The sequence below is a fragment of the Urtica dioica genome, chromosome 11 (genome assembly GCF_054948205.1).
Source record: "Urtica dioica subsp. dioica isolate 48M chromosome 11, U.dioica_male_clone48M_v1_H2, whole genome shotgun sequence".
NCBI lineage: Eukaryota > Viridiplantae > Streptophyta > Magnoliopsida > Rosales > Urticaceae > Urtica > Urtica dioica.
In genome coordinates, this window is record NC_142766.1 from 8,893,581 (window position 1) to 8,910,054 (window position 16,474).

Sequence of the window (16,474 nt, forward strand, 5' to 3'; positions counted from 1 at the left end):
GTCATTTTGGGGTAGCTAAGACATTGGGTGTGTTGCATGAACATTTCTATTGGCCCCATATGAAACGAGATGTTGAAAAGATTTATGAGCGGTGTAAACAGGCCAAGTCTAAACAACAACCACATGGTTTGTATACACCACTTCCGATTCCTAGTGCACCTTGGGTTGATATTTCAATGGACTTCGTTTTGGGATTACCAAAGACTAAGAGGGGGAGAGATTCTGTTTTTGTCGTCGTTGATCGATTTTCTAAAATGGCACATTTTATTGCATGTCACAAAACTGATAACGCATCAAACATTGCTGACCTATTTTTCAAAGAGATTGTTAGGTTGCATGGCATGCCTCGCACAATTGTTTCAGATAGAGATGCGAAATTCTTGAGCTATTTTTGGAAAACGTTGTGGGGAAAGTTGGGAACAAAACTATTGTTTTCTACTACTTGTCATCCACAAACCGATGGGCAAACTGAAGTGGTAAATAGATCATTTTCCACTTTGTTGCGTGCTATTATTAAAAAAAACCTGAAAGCTTGGGAAGATTGTTTGCCACATGTTGAATTTGCATATAATCGTAGTGTTCACTCTGCAACTAAGTTATCTCCTTTTGAAATTGTTTATGGTTTTAATCCAATAACACCTTTGGATTTGATTCTTTTGCCTATTGGTGAGCAAGTTAACTTGGATGGGAAAAAGAAGGCAGATCTTGTGAAACAGATTCATGAGAAGACAAGGCAAAACATAGAGCAACAGACTGAGCAATACACAAAGAATGTCAACAAGAGCTGCAAGAAAGTGATTTTTGAGCCAGGGGATTGGGTTTGGATGCACATGAGAAAGGAGCGATTCCCGGAGCAAAGGCGTTCAAAATTACTTCCAAGGGGTGACGGACCATTCCAGGTTCTGGAGCGCATCAATGACAATGCCTACAAACTTGAACTTATCAAGTTTTCTTGTGGCGTTCAGCAACTTGACTTATCATCTTGATTCTTAAGTGTTCATCTTGAATATCTTGGTGTGGCGTCATATATATTGTAGGCTTGGTTCTTATCTCTCTAGATATTGGGTCAAGTCTCAACATTCTAGTCCTTTGCAGATCTTGGGGTCTTTTTCCAATCTTTGTTATTGGGTCTTATCACATTTGTTGGTAAGGATCATATCATTTGGTTTCATAGAACTTCGTTCTTATTTGTTTGTTAAATCCAAATTTTTTCAGTTATTCATCATCGGATTTGAATCATGAAATCGTTCGCCAAATCGGAGACATGTATTTTTCTTTTTCGAATGGTAAATAATATTTACTATCGAATGGCCGGACTGTAAATATTATTTACCATTAAAGTTCCAGAGTTTCGGTTATGGTGTTCTATGGGTTAATCGAATTGGAAATAATATTTACCATATTTTATAGTTAATCTAACAGAGAATTGATCGGAGATGCGGGCTAGGGTTTCGATTATGGTGTTCTATGGGTTAATCGAATTGAAAATAATATTTATTTACCATTTTTTCCAAGTTTGAGAACGGAGACGTCTTCGTCAGCTTCGAAAGTGACGAACTCAAAAAATTGGTGGCGGAAATGGAGGTCGGAGGCAATATCGGAGGATTGAAGGATTCGAAATCGACGGAGAGTTCGGAGGCAATATCGGAGGATTGAAGGATTCGAAGTCGGAAGCGAAAATTTTAGTGTGTATTTGATGAGAGGTAAGATAAGAATATAATATTGTTTGGTAGTGGATTGAATTAGTTATTTAATTTAAGTGATAGTTGGAGTAAAATTTTAAAGGAGACGGTCAATTTGGGCTTGGTATCCGGCCCATAAATTTATCCAATTCGCCGAGATCCATAAAACTGAGGGAAAAATAAAAAGACGTACACATGGTCGTGGTTGGTTGTCCATTCTTAAACACAATCCGTGTTGAAGTTTGCTTTACCATTGCCAGCTTGTCGTGTAGCGCTTCGAACAACATCACCGGAGAGAGAGAGCTATCTCTTCCCTATGCTGCAGTATTAAACAAACAAGCAACTCTCAACGTTGAAACATACAATTCAGTTCACACACACGCTTATAGACTCGCTCCTCTTATTGATTTAACTTTACAATTAGAGTCCCATTAATGAATTCCTCAAAACCTTGATTCTTGCTTGAAAATTAAAAACCCATTGAGAGAGAGAGAGAGAGAGAGAGAGAGAGAGAGAGAGAGAGAGAGAGAGAGAGAGAGAGAATAAGAATGCTGTCAAAGAAGCTGTATTTTGCCCAATTAAAGACGACCCAGTTTCCAGTGGGGTATGAATCACACAGTTATAAGCAGTTTTGGAGGCCTACGTGCTGTGCCAAGGATTCTCAGGAGTATCAAAAGCCTCGCTTCAACTTCGCGGGTTATTCTCTCTTCGACAAATGGAAGCTCGGTGACATCAAAGCTAGTGAGCCTTCGTTCATCTTTCCAATCACACAATTCCGTTTTTTTCCTTCATTCTTTCTTTTCAGTTATTACAAAAAGGTCCATCATATCCTACATCCCTTTAACAGCACATTTAAAAGTTTTGCATTTGTCACATTACTCGTCAAATATGGAATACTTTAGCTGGAAAAAAGATATTTTGAAGTAGAAACCCAAAACGGTGGTGAATATGGATGGAGTATTGCTGTGTCCTTTCTTTAGCTGGCTTATTTTGCTCGGAGCTTAGCAATTATTAAAATAAATATGCCTCTTACCAGATGAGGTGCAAGAGAAATTAAGTAGCTGGCTTGAGAAGACCCAAAAGTTCGTAAATGATGTAGCGACTCCGCTGGTAACGACTAGCCAGGCTCGGAAATCTGTCCCCGAAAATGCAATTGATGATTCTGCGATGGAGGACATAATGGTGGCAGATCAAACCATCAGTAGCCAAACGCCACAAGGGATTCTCTCTATTGCAGCCATTGTCTCTATCGAGCAGTTTAGCAGGTGCAAATATCTGTTTGTACTCTTGACCTTTTGTTTTCTTCTTCGAGTATTTCTGATTCAATGTGTTATTGTAAATGCGAAAAACCAAAACTACCTACGAATGCTTTTAATTATATGAAGAACTTACGTCAAAGTAATCAAAATAGTAAGAACCGACAAGATATTTGGTTATTTATTTTGGAGACTCAACTTCATTTCATAGAATGGGATCAGTTTTGAAGTTGAATGTGTCCGTTGGTTTATCCATGTAGTTTATTACTATATTTCTAGAACTATGTAGAAATGCTAATATACGAGTGTTATTAATATTATTATAAAACTCTCAAGACTCGGAGAGCTTATTTAGCTGTGCATAGTATTGAACTAATAGAGTGAAATGATTTGACTATCTGAAGTTAAGATATGCAGGATGAACGGGTTGACAGCGCATCGGATGCAGAAAGTATTCAAAGCTCTTGTCCCTGAAACCATACACAACGATGCTCGCAATTTGATCGAGTATTGCTGCTTTAGGTTCTTGTCAAGAGATAGTTCTGCCGTTCATCCCTCTCTTAAGGTCCATTGCACAAAATAAGCATTTACTTATTGTTCTTTGACAAAATAAGCTATGTTGTTTGGTTATTGTGATTCCTTTAGAACATTAAAATATGTACTGGTTTTTACCAAGTGGCAAAATGTTTTCTGCGGTTATGGGCTGATAATCATTGTAGTCATGGTAGTAATTCTTTCTCTGTTTTTTTTTGGAGACCATCTGTTACAGGAACCGGCATTTCAAAAACTTGTATTTATAACAATGGTGGCGTGGGAGAAACCTTACTCTGATGAACCTTACAAAACTTCAGCAAAAGCTTCTCTTCAGGTTTGATTATGTGAAACTCTTACACCTTTGCGTTTCAAAAGTATTGTGGTGCTGATTTTCTTTGAAAATCCCTGCTATTTAATTTTCATGTTAGTGCGTAGATTTTTTTTTTTTTTTTTTTTTTTTTTAATGAGACTTGAAATTTTTTAGTTATGATGAGACTGTTGAAATTTTTTAGTTATAGTTAAATTGTAAATAAATATAAACTGTAAGCATGTAGGTTAATGTTATATAGCTATTAGATAATTACTAGGTAGTTATTATGTTATATTTTGGTTAGCCAAAATAGATTCTATAGGGTCTTTTGTTACATTTGTTAGGTCAACCGTGTATCATATAAAAGGGAGTTTGATACTCTCCATTTTTTTCAACTAGGACTTTCAACCAACAACGTTCTTTGTCTCTCTCTTCTTGATAGCTTACATGGTATCAAAGCCTAGTTAAGCATACCCGATTTGAGAGAGACGAATCGCTTTGGTTCCTATGGATGGTATGACTGGTGGTGAATCATAACCTTCAAACTGCCTGATTAAAAATGTATCTATTTTTTTTTTGAAACAGTAACTTTTTCTATTAAATCTGGCTTGTGCCACTATTAATAGAAAAAGTTACTGTTTCAAAAAAAAATATGCTCAACCTCAACCTCAACCTCAAACAATGGTTGCGTGATCGGGGAACACTGTTTGGTTGGGAGACAAATTATGCCCTTGCTATATCTTGGTTGATGATCTCAATTGATGCTCGTCTTGGGAAGATATATCTTCTTTACCCGAGCACGAAAAATTATTCCCACGTGTTTACTCTCCGCACCCAGATTCCCAACCTACATCCACTCATTGACCCAACTTCGGCAAAAATTAGACCTCTTCTAGCCACATGCTTGCGAGGATGTAGCTGATGTTGACAAAAACAGCCCAGTGAAACCTGGAAATAAATAAAGACTGGTGATGAGCTTCGACTTCCTCAACCTGCTTCTCTAGCTCCGCCTTGCCAAGTATCTCTCCCAAAACCTAGACCCAATAAAGACCTGCAAGATAATAATAATAATGTATATAGGTGTTAAGGAAGAATGTGACCTCCATGAATTTGGGAGTGACAACATGCCGTTTCGCTCCAGAAAGGTGTTCGAGCGTGCACCCAATACCCGATTGGCAAGTTTGTCTCCGTTGAAAAATTGTCTCTCCTCTCACAGAGCTTTCATTGTCAAAATAGGTCACCGATTGAAATTCCGACTTCCATCTACGAAGCACTAAAAGTGCCAGAACGGAAATATGTAACACCCGAACAAATCGAAGCTCTAGATAAGAATGAGACATGGGTCTTCTCCGATTTCCCTCCAGGAAAGTGTACCTTCGGATTATGGTCGTTCACTATGAAACATAAAGCGAAGAATCCGGGAGATCTTTGCTTTATGTTTCATAATGATCAATGGGGGACTGGTGAACCTCTTATGTGATAACCAAGCTGCCATCTAGATTGTGAAGAATCTGGTCCATCATGATCGTACCAAGCATGTGGAAATAGACTGTGACTTCATCAGTGAGAAAGTTGAGTGCAAAGTCATTCACATTCTCTACATCCCTACTCGTATCCCAAGTCGACATCCTCACCGTAGCACTTTATGCGCCAATGTTCGACGAGTTGAGGTCCCATAACTGAGTCACCCTCTCTTGTTTGTTAGTGCAGAGATTAAAAAAAGAAACTTCAACGTTATTATCTGTTTCTTTTAAAAAGGAAAAAAAAAGGTATGTTATTTACCCATTAGGCCTAGGTTCAGTGGTCAGGCATATGGTAATGTTCTGGGGTTTGATTCCTCAACAGAGACTCATCAAGTAATATACTTGAGTTTCATCGTAACAAACGGTGTAGGGCACTAGGACCAAAAATACGCCATTTGGTGAAAAATTGAGATGATACGTACTTTTACTATTTAGTGTTTTGGTATAATTAATTGTGAGTTGACAATCTTCCAGTATTGGGATCCTGTCTTTGCTATCATGCTTATTTTCCTACCATCGTGCAGCGTTAAATATATGTCTTAAAATAATGTGCTAATATCGTCTTCTCTTCATCGATTGTAGGGGATACTAGTCCACGAGGAGGCTTTCATCCGTATTGCTCCGGCTATTTCTGGTGTAGCAGATCAGCCAACAGTACACAGTCTATTTAAGGCTCTTGCTGGACAAGATGAGGGTATATCCTTGTCTGTATGGCTTACGTATATCAAAGAACTTCTCCGGTGAGCTCTTTTTTTGTCATAACAAAAAAGAGATTAAATATTGTTAATAAAAATCAGAATCCTTGATTACAATAAAACAGTCTCTGCTCGACACAGAAAATAAATACATTTGTATTAGTGCGCGTGGTAAAGAACAAGATAACTAATATTATTAGAACACTTTTCAAACCTGTTTCTATTTAATTGCTTTCCATTTCTTGGTGTCTGAGGAATGCGGTCAAAACACGTTGAACCGATTTTTCTTTTGGAGTCCATACTTGAAATATTAGATCTGCCCTTGTGTTAAAATAATAATTGATGAAAACCCGTGTGCTTTTATAACAGATCTAAGTACACGGGAAGGTTATGCAGTTATGCTTTGAAGGTTTGTTTACATCAATGAATGAACTAACTATCCTCTAGTTTACTTATAGTGTGCATGAAAGACGGAGAGCATACCAGGTCGAAAAATTTCCACAACTTTCGGAGAGAATCTTATGCATTGGCTCCAATCAAAAGCAGCCGATTCTTAAATGGGAGAAGAATAAGGCATGGCCGGGGAAGCTTACTCTGACCGATAGAGCAATTTATTTCGAGGTATTATCTTACGTCCAACGGTTATTTATGTCTTTGAAAATTCCAATTATATATACAGTAATGAAACCCTTGCTTAAACTTTGAAGTCTTTTGGAATGTTTTCAAATGCTCTGCGTGTTGAAGAATCTGTTTTTGTTTTTTTTTGTTTTTTGTTTTTTTATTGTGGAATAGGCCGTTGGCTTATTTGCGCACAACGAGTCCATTAGGCTTGATCTTACTAAACAAGGGGTACAAGTGGAAAAGGCAAAAGTAGGGCCTTTAGAGTCTATTCGCTTCGACTCTGCTGTCTCCATATCGTCTAGTCTAGAGTGAGTAAGCCTCCTTAACCTCTTCCCCTAAAATTTCACTCGATATGACTAGTGTCTTACCTTCTCGACAGCACATATACAATTTTCTTACCCGTACATTCATACAAACACACACACACACAGGTCAAAGAAATGGGTCCTCGAGTTTGTTGACTTGGGAGGCGAAATGAGGCGAGACGTGTGGCATGCGTCCATCAGCGAGATCATTGCTCTGCACCGATTCATACGCGATTACGGGCCACAGGAAGGGGATGAGTCCATATTTTACGTGTACGGCGCTCGGAGAGGAGAGGGAAGAGCGATCACTAGCTCCCTCAACTGCATTGCCAGACTCCAAGCCCTTCAGTTCATGCGCAAGATCGTCGAAGATCCCGTGAAGCTCGTCCAGTTCTCGTATCTGAACCTCGCGCCTTACGGCCACGTCGTGTCCCAAACCCTGGCCGTCAACTTCTGGGGAGGACCGCTCGTCACCAAGCTCGTGGACGTACAGCCCGTCCGAGTCAGGCACAACCAGATATGGGAAAACAGTAACAACTTGTCCGACGTCGACGGGAGCGTTTACTTGCGCAAGTGGACAAAGTCTCCGTCCTGGTCTTCAAAGGACTCGGTCGCTTTCTGGAAGAATTTCCTGCCGAGGTACGGGGTGGTTTTGAGCAAGAACTTGGTTGTCGCCGATACGACCCTCGTGGCAATGGCAGCGGAGATTTGCCGGAGGAAGCACGAGGTGGTTGAGAAGACTCAGGCCACGATCGATGCTGCTACGCTCACGGGGATACCCAGTAATATTGATCTTTTCAAGGTCAAGCCCCCAAAATTTCGATACGTTGTCCTTGTCTCTCAACAATGATACATTGTTTTGATATTTAATATTTTTTATTCTCTAATATATTTAGGAGCTTGTGCTTCCACTGACTGTAACCGCCAAAAAATTCGAGAAGCTCAGGCGCTGGGAAGAGCCGCACTTGACTGTTTCTTTTCTCGCGTTAGCCTATGCAGTTATATTCAGGTACGTTGAATCATATTGTAAAGTGAGTCTTTCAAAGAGAGTACATACACCCCTCAAAGCCAATGTTTGTTTTCTGTTTTCAGGAATCTTCTGTCGTATGTATTTCCAACGGTGTTGATTATCGCGGCCGCAGCGATGCTATCGCTGAAGCGGCTGAAAGAGCAAGGCCGGCTGGGACGGAGCTTCGGGAAAGTGACGATACGCGATCAGCCTCCTTCAAACACCATTCAGAAGATCATCGCCGTGAAAGACGCCATGCGTGATGTCGAAAGCTATTTACAGAACATCAACGTCTCTCTTCTGAAAATACGTACAGTCATCTTCTCGGGTCACCCTCAGGTACCCAATTCTTCATCTGAAAAGAGTGTCATTACGCTCCCCGAGAAGAATTAATAACATGTTTTTTTTTACATTGCAAGTCTTGGGGGGTCATACTCTAATTTTTTATGATCAGGTAACGACAGAGGTTGCGCTAGCAATGCTATTCGGTGCGACGGTGCTATTGACGGTGCAGTTCAAGTATGTCCTTGCGTTTTTCATCTTCGACCTCTTCACGAGGGAGCTCGAGTTCCGAAAGGAAATGGTAATTAAGTTCATTAGCCTGCTGAAGCAGCGGTGGGACATGGTTCCCGCTGCCCCGGTCGTGGTGTTGCCCTTTGAGACTGATGAGCCAAAATTAGAGTCTCCTCTGCCTGGAAAACAGACCAAAGAACAAGCCAAGTTGGGTAAAGAACAGAGAAGCAACTAAACAAATGAAGCTTTTGTTATTCCAACATTCAGATTGTGTGTCACAACCATAGATAGTAACTGGACATTTCTGGCCTTTAGAATTATCTATACTACTTCCTCTTAAAAAAAAATTATTTATACTTTGGAGGAAATAAATACACAGTAGAAAGGTGAATAAAACCTAGATTTGCTTGCCAAAAGTTTGTCGTTCATAACTTAAGTTTGTTTGCAGATAAATGCAGGCAAACTGTCCTCTTTATGTAAATACAGATAATTATAGCCTCGTTTATCCATCACGAACTACAATAGAGGCCTAAGAAATTGATAATAATCGAAAAACGAATTACATGAAGAGGATGTATAATAGAAAAATAAAAACTTATTGAAGTAGCATGTAATATCAGTGTGGAGGAAGTTGACCATATATTGAGGGGGCTTAGAAAGCCAAGTATCAACAGTAGAGTAATTAGAGTTTTGATTCCATTGAGCAAGTTTACAAAATTGGGCGGGGAGACAGCAAATGCAGATAGATATAGCCACGGAAAAAAAGCAAAGAAGATTTCGTCGCGAATAGTCTTTAGCTCTGCCCTTGTGGAACAGTTGACACTTCAGCAATGAAGTTGTACCGAGTCCTGACCATGAGCCGGTAAGGCAGCATCGACATTCAGCTTCCACAAGTTTGTCTGATCTCTTCACGAGGGAGCTCGAGTTCCGGAAGGAAATTGTAATGAAGTTTATTAGTCTGCTGAAACAGCAACGGGATACGGTTCCCACGGCCCCGGTTGTGGTGTTGTTCTTCGAGACCGACGAGCCGAGACCAGAGCCTCCTCTGCCTCGAAGTACTGAGTATGAAATCATAAACGTAAGGACCATGTTGCAACAATATACTGTAAATATGCTTTGTATTTTACAATGCATTTACAATGAAACAATTGGTTTTTACTATATTAACTGTGAATCAACGTCGTATTTACACAATTGATTCTAAATAATTTCTCTCATGTAGTCCTGTATACTGTGACCGAGATTGAACTCGCCGGTACTTTTAGGTACTTCTTTCTTGCATTTGGTGCTTCGGTACAATGAGTTTCACGCATGCAAAGAAAATCACAACATGTTAATCAGTAAATATCAAAAGTTTTGCAGTCATGTTATAACTAAAGACAAAATTGAGAAAAAATTTCAAGACCCAAAATATTTTCAGATTTACAAACCCATACGGAAACAACATTACAAAACCATTTAAATCTTCCATCGAAACTCATTTTCAAACCACCAAATTTTTTGAAATAACATTGTTGCATGTACGTAAATCGTTAAGGCTTACCTTGTTTATGAGTCATCGGGTTAGAAATCCGCCTCCGTTCTTCAATCGGCGCAGATTTTGTTTTTTGAATTTGAATCGCCTCTTAGGGTTTTCGTTAAAGAGTTTTTTATTTTATTTTTATTTTTGCGTGAAGATTTGGTTTTGGTCAGATGGTTGATATCCCGTGTTAATTATTATCTCTCAATTTGCGCGATGTAGTTATGGCCGATATATTTTTTTTTCCTTTTTAATTAATGGGTTGATAATTTTGGGCGGGATTTGGCTGGATTATAATTAATGCACGATTTTTTTTTTAATTTTTGGAGTGAAAATGGGCGGGAGTTATTTGAGGTAATTTAAGTATTTTAACATGATGTAAATAGATTGCTGTGGCTATTAACAGGAAATTAACAGAAGGTTGGCCAAAATCAGACTCTCTATAGCCGTGTGGCTATATACCTATATAACCATTTAATTATCTGTTTTTGTTTTGAAAAAGAGAAAATTAAGGGTATATTGGAGTTTTTTACTGATATAAGATATTAGCTCCGTTTGGTGGCGTTGTGATTTTTTTAAAAAAGTACATTTAAATTTACTGTAAGAAAAAACTGTTGTTTAAAAAAAAAAGTGTTTGGTAAAATATATCTGAAGTTTATTAGAATAAGTTGGAAGAACAAACAAGAAATAAAGGAACTTTAACGAAAACCTCGACCCTTGTCGCTGCGCCTATCAAGCACACCGCCACCTTGGATTATAGGGGCTCCGATGACGCTCGGTTCGGTGTCGCAGCTAGGGTTTTGTTTTGGCCGCGATAGAGAGTTGTGAAGCTTATGCATTTGATTAGGGGAATAATGGGAGACGAGGAAGGGAATTGAAGATTAGGAGATACGAAGAGTAATAAGAGATAATCGATATGGTCATCTTTCTTCTTCGGATTCAACTCTTCTCAGTTGCGTTTGAGTCTCTCAGATTTCAGATGAGATTTCTAATCCCATAAAGAATTTTTACACACATCCAATGAATGATGGTGGAGATGGAAATAACCATATAAACACCTCTTAAAAAATTGAACGGGAAAGAGACTGATAGCAGGTGAATCAATAGGTAGGTCAAAACCAACGACACCACCATTAGCTCGTACGACGAGATGACGAAGCGACGGAGAGCGCGACAACTACGAACAGAGAGACTGCATGCCATTGTTTCTCTCTCTAGAAATGTGAAACATAAAGAGCAGGAGAGAGAAAGAGAGAGAGGTTGAGTTTGGTTAGATGATTAAAAAAACTGTTTTAAATTATTTTATGATATTAATTATGTTGTCGATTGAAAAATTATTATATTTCCCCTCATTATTTTTCATGTGAATAAAGCATTCCTATTTAACTGACAGAATTTTGAAAACATTGACAGAAGGACTAAAACGGTTAGGAAAGTTCAAACATGAAAAAAAATCGTTTTTATAGTTTGTGGACTAGCATGAAAAAAGTGACAAAGTACAAAGAGCAAAATATCATTAATTTTAGAGGAAATTGCGACAAAAAGACCCAATATATTTGGTTTGTTACACGTAAAGACTCGTTAAAAAGTGGTGGACAAAGTACCCAAAGTGGATAAGTTGTTCCTCTGCTAAACATTGTCTGTTAAATTTATCAACATCTGATGAGTTTGAATTATTTTTTTTACTCTCTCTCTCTCTCTCTCTCTCTCTCTCTCTCTCTCTCTCTCTCTCTCTCTCTCTCTCTCTCTCTCTCTCTCTCTCTCTCTCTCTCTCTCTCTCTCTCTCTCTCTCAACAGAGGATGATGGCCATGTTGTGTAACATTATTTTAGATAAAATCATCAAAGCCTCATGTTAGCTTCTTGATTGCAGTGGCTGGCTGCATCATTTAATCTAATAATATAAAATGACTTTGAGAAATGATTGCTTGGTCCTGAAAATGACAAACAAATGGGCAATATTTCTCAATGGTGTATCCAAAAACATCTCTACTGATCTCATCTGTAAATTAGCACATCTCTCACTAAATGATATGTGGTTCTGCTGGGGTTCATTTAAAACGGTCTCTCTTTACACAAAATAGTTCTACATCAAACCAGGAGGACCATATAAAAAAAAGTGCACCACTTGCATGTTATAATAATTTTGGGACTACTAATGTCATTAAATAAATGTATTAGTTCATTATTAATTAAGTCAAAATTGATGTGGTCTCATTTAGAATAAAATTTGTGACTTAATGACATATTTATCATGAAGTTATTATGTGACTACCATAAGTGCTAATCTAATTTGATGAGGGGCCAAATTAGAAATAAGCAATAGTTATTAGTAACTGAGGGTAGGTCCCTGATTGCAGTATGTACGATATTTTCTTGTATCCCCATCAACAAGAATACTCCACACTCTCAGGCAAATTGCAATTGAAAGACCACCACTCTTTTGTATTTTCAATCAATTGATTCAGGTACGCTTCCGCTATTTAAGATCATTAGTTTTGGTTCTCTTGAACTGAATTAGGATTAAATTAGAGATTGAAAAATCCTAACAATTGGTATAAGAAAAACCTAATTTCAATTCTTGAGAATTTGTTTGTTATCATCGGTAACGATCGATGTGTTACAGATATTAAAAGTTTTTTTTTTGGATCTTTAGTCGTCATATTTCGGTGTTGAACATTCTGTATTACGATTTTGAATTGGTATGGTTTTCCTCTTTACCACGGTATTGCGATTTTACTTCATTCGCATTGATAGGATATCAAAGTCGGTTATGGTTTTGCATATTTCTATGTTTTGCGATTCTGTTGTTTGGAAATAAATGCACGCAGTATACTCTGCCATTTAGTTTTCTTTTGTCGCTTATACTGTTATTGGATTTGGTGTTTATCACATATAAAGTATGAGTTTTGTGATAAAGGAATTATGGAATATAGGGATCAGTGAGTGGATTGTAATTGTGGTTATGTGACTTCTAGCATCTTTAATTGTTTTCCTTTTCGGCGTGTACATGACATTATGGCTTTGCTGTATATGTATTGGAAGTTTTATATTTTTTTTTTTAATCTAGTGCTTATATTACTGATCCGTATACAACCCATAAGCTATTTATACAGTTAATATACATGGTAACTAAAATTCTGTATATAGCTATATTAATGCATATATATGGCATGAAGCTTTAATTATTCAATTGAATGGTAATCGTAATTATAGATAAATTATTGGTCTATTATTCCTAATAAACAAAAATGTTGCCAAAGTGACCTTTCTTGTCTAGATTATTTATGAAGAATTTTAGATGTTGTGTATTTGTTAATTTATGCGGATACTAGTCGGCCCAAAGGAAGATTAGTGACTGGCCAAATTACATATACATATTTGTGATGATAAACATGTAACAATAGTAAAGTTTTACTTGTGAATAATTGATCGATCCAAAGATAGGTTAATTTTTTACGAGCCTTATTGTTAGTGTTTGATCATTACAACAAGAATATCGTTAGTAGTTAATATTATTGTCCAAAGACTTGATATTGATGTTGCATTAGGTATCTTGAGATGTAATTTACCATTATTTGAATTTTATTGCTTATTAAGGTTAAATTTTTTGTGTATATATGTTTATGTGATTGTATTGTTCTATTTCAGCTGTTGCTACTGTATCTGCTAATCTCAATTCGGTTTCGGTCCTTAATGGTAACAACTTTAAGGACTGGAAAGAGAACATGATGATTGTTCTTGGCTGCATGGATCTTGACTTATCGCTTAGAATGGATAAGCCGGTTTCTCTTACGGATGCTAGTTCCGCCGATGATAGGCGGATCTATGAGAAGTGGGACCGTTCTAACTGAATGAGTCTTATGATCATCAAGCGTGGCATACCTGAAGCTTTTAGGGGTGCGGTGTTTGAACTAATCACCAATGCCAAAGATTTTCTTGCCGAAATCGAAAAGCGCTTTGAAAAGAGCGATAAGGCTGAAACGAGCGCTCTTTTAAAGAAGCTTATTTCAATGAAGTTCAAGGGCAATGAAAACATAAGGGAGTACATTATGGAAATGTCTCATATTGCTTCAAAGCTGAAAGGACTCAAACTTGAGTTATCGGATGACTTGCTTGTCCATTTGGTCCTTATATCTCTCCCTCCTAAATTCAGTCAATTTCAGGTCAGTTATAACTGCCAAAAAGAGAAATGGTCTCTTAACGAGCTCATTTCATTTTGTGTTCAAGAGGAGGAAAGATTGAAGCAAGATAAGACTGAAAGTGCTCATTTGGCAAGCACCACTAAAAGTAAGAATCTCAAGAGGAAAAATAAGGCTGCTAAAGATAAAGGTCCAACACTAAAGAAACAAGCCCAACAAGAGCTTCCAGAGGGTTGTTTCTTTTGCAAGAAGCATGGACACGAGAAGAAGGAATGTCCTAAGTATCGCATATGGCGTCAGAAGAAAGGTACATTCCTTGCTTTAGTCTGTTCTGAGGTTAATTTGGCTTCAGTACCTAGAAACACTTGGTGGTTAGATTCTGGTGCTACTTCTAACATAAGTATTTCGATGCAGGGCTTGAGCTACCGAAGGCCAAGTGATGCCGAGAGACGCATCTATGTTGGTGATGGCAAGTCGGTAGATGTGGAAGCAATTGGGCATTTTAGATTGTTATAAAGTATTGGTTATTATTTGGATTTAATAGATACTTTTGTTGTACCGTCGTTTAGACGAAATTTGGTTTTTGTTTCTTATTTGGACAAATTAGGATATTGTTGTTCATTTCAAGACAGTGTGTTCAGTTTATCTATTAATTCTAAAGTTGTTGAGACTGGTTCACTTCTTATTTATGACAATCTTTATATGCTTGAAACTGTTGTTTCTTATAATGAAACCTTGAATGTGGAATCATGTGGTACTAAGCGCAAATTAAGCAATGGTAATTCAAGTTCTTTATGACACAAGAGATTAGGTCACATTTCTAGAAATAGAATTGAAAGACTTGTTTCCGAAGGAATTTTGGATCAAATTGATTTTTCAGACTTTGATGTATGTGTTGCATGTATCAAAGGAAAACAGACTATAAAGAAGAAAATAGGTGCATTAAGGGAAACATACGTCTTAGAGTTGATACATACGGACATTCGTGGACCATTTCCTACTCCTTATTGGAATGGTCAACAATATTTTGTATCATTCATAGACGACTATTCAAGATATGCATACATTTTTCTTATTCATGAAAAATCCCAAGTATTGGACGTGTTCAAATCATTTAAAGCCGAAGTTGAAAACAAACTCAACAAAAGGATAAAGAAAGTCAAATCTGACCGTGGTGGTGAGTACTATGGTAGATATGACAGCTCGGGTGAACAACGTCCGGAACCCTTGATCAGATACCTAGATGAGTGTGGTATCGTCCCACAGTACACTATGCCTGGGTCGCCAGAATGAATGGTGTTGCTGAAAGACGAAACTGGACTCTTATGGATACGGTAAAGAGTATGATTAGTTATTCATCCTTACCAGAATCACTCCGGGGAGAGGCACTCAAGACCGCAGCCTACATTTTAAATAGAGTACCAACTAAAACCGCTGTCAAAACACCTTATGAGCTTTGGACCGGGTGAAAGCCTAGTTTAAAGCATTTTCATATTTAGGGTTGTCCTGCTGAAGCAAAGCCTTATAGGTCGAGTGAAAAGAAATTGGATCCCAAAACAGTAAGCAGCTACTTTATTGGGTACCCTAAGCGATCAAGGGGGTATAAGTTTTATGATCCTAAAGTTAAGACAATCAACGTTCTTTGAGGATATTGAGTTTGATGGGAGAAATAAAGAAAAAGACTTTGTCTTTCAAGAGGATTCAGACTCAACAATTTCTATTGAGGAAAGTTTGATTCCTATTCCAGTTACTTTTGATAATGTTCAGGATTCTGTTCCTGTCATCAATTAAGAGCAACAAGACATTGTCATTCAACCACCTGAGGTACAAACTCAACAACCTCAAGATCAAGTGTCTTTGCGGCGATCCACTAGAGAAAGAAGAAATGCTATACCAGATGATTACATAGTCTTTCTTCTCGAAAATGATGATGGTTGTGGTGAGATGGAAGATGACCCTGTCAACTTTCAAAATGCCATGAATGATACAAACTCTGTAAAGTGGATTGAAGCGATGAATGAAGAGTATAAGTCTATGCAAGACAATAAAGTTTGGGAACTTGTCCCATTGCCTGAAGGAAAGAAACCTATTGGTTGCAAATGGATTTTTAAAACCAAAAGGGATTCGAAGGGTAATGTGGAGAGGTATAAGGCTCGTCTTGTAGCAAAAGGTTATACTAAAAAAGAAGAGATTGACTTTAAAGAGACATTTTCTCCGGTTTCATCAAAGGACTCTTTTCGGACAATCATGGCACTTGTTTCACATTTTGATATGGAACTCCATCAAATGGATGTCTAGACGGCGTTTCTCAATGGAGACATTGAAGAAACAATCTATATAGTGCAACTTGAAAACTTTGTGTTGGGA

The 16,474-nt window shown here is 37.8% G+C and overlaps 2 protein-coding genes across 3 annotated transcripts; both read left to right on the top strand.

The window, feature by feature from the left end:
• The first annotated feature begins 1,869 nt into the window (after positions 1–1,869).
• Positions 1,870–8,688, top strand: LOC149381036 (chromosome-partitioning protein, putative (DUF639)). 2 transcript variants are annotated; one of them, XM_089601081.1, is made up of 11 exons: positions 1,870–2,423; positions 2,719–2,947; positions 3,356–3,503; positions 3,708–3,806; positions 5,888–6,045; positions 6,459–6,621; positions 6,793–6,929; positions 7,053–7,728; positions 7,823–7,935; positions 8,019–8,274; positions 8,390–8,688. In XM_089601081.1, exons 1-11 carry the CDS (start codon positions 2,231–2,233, stop codon positions 8,681–8,683), a joined length of 2,466 nt encoding a protein of 821 aa, XP_089457207.1. In that variant the 5' UTR covers positions 1,870–2,230; the 3' UTR covers positions 8,684–8,688. The 2 variants fall into 2 exon arrangements, with proteins under 2 accessions (XP_089457207.1, XP_089457208.1); XM_089601082.1 differs by lacking the exon at positions 1,870–2,423 and having other exon boundaries at positions 2,811–2,947; positions 3,348–3,503.
• A 5,178-nt stretch (positions 8,689–13,866) lies between these two features.
• Positions 13,867–14,547, top strand: LOC149381037 (uncharacterized). The gene is made up of 2 exons (XM_089601776.1): positions 13,867–14,414; positions 14,522–14,547. Exons 1-2 carry the CDS (start codon positions 13,979–13,981, stop codon positions 14,545–14,547), a joined length of 462 nt encoding a protein of 153 aa, XP_089457902.1. The 5' UTR covers positions 13,867–13,978.
• Positions 14,548–16,474: the final 1,927 nt, after the last annotated feature.

Coding starts and splice junctions, on each gene's coding strand:
- LOC149381036 (XM_089601081.1), top strand. CDS start 2,231: ATGCTGTCAAAGAAGCTGTATTTTGCCCAATTAAAGACGACCCAGTTT. Junction 6,046..6,458: donor TATATCAAAGAACTTCTCCG/GTGAGCTCTTTT, acceptor GTTTACTTATAG/TGTGCATGAAAGACGGAGAG. Junction 7,936..8,018: donor GCCTATGCAGTTATATTCAG/GTACGTTGAATC, acceptor TTCTGTTTTCAG/GAATCTTCTGTCGTATGTAT.
- LOC149381037 (XM_089601776.1), top strand. CDS start 13,979: ATGAAGTTCAAGGGCAATGAAAACATAAGGGAGTACATTATGGAAATG. Junction 14,415..14,521: donor CATATGGCGTCAGAAGAAAG/GTACATTCCTTG, acceptor ATTTCGATGCAG/GGCTTGAGCTACCGAAGGCC.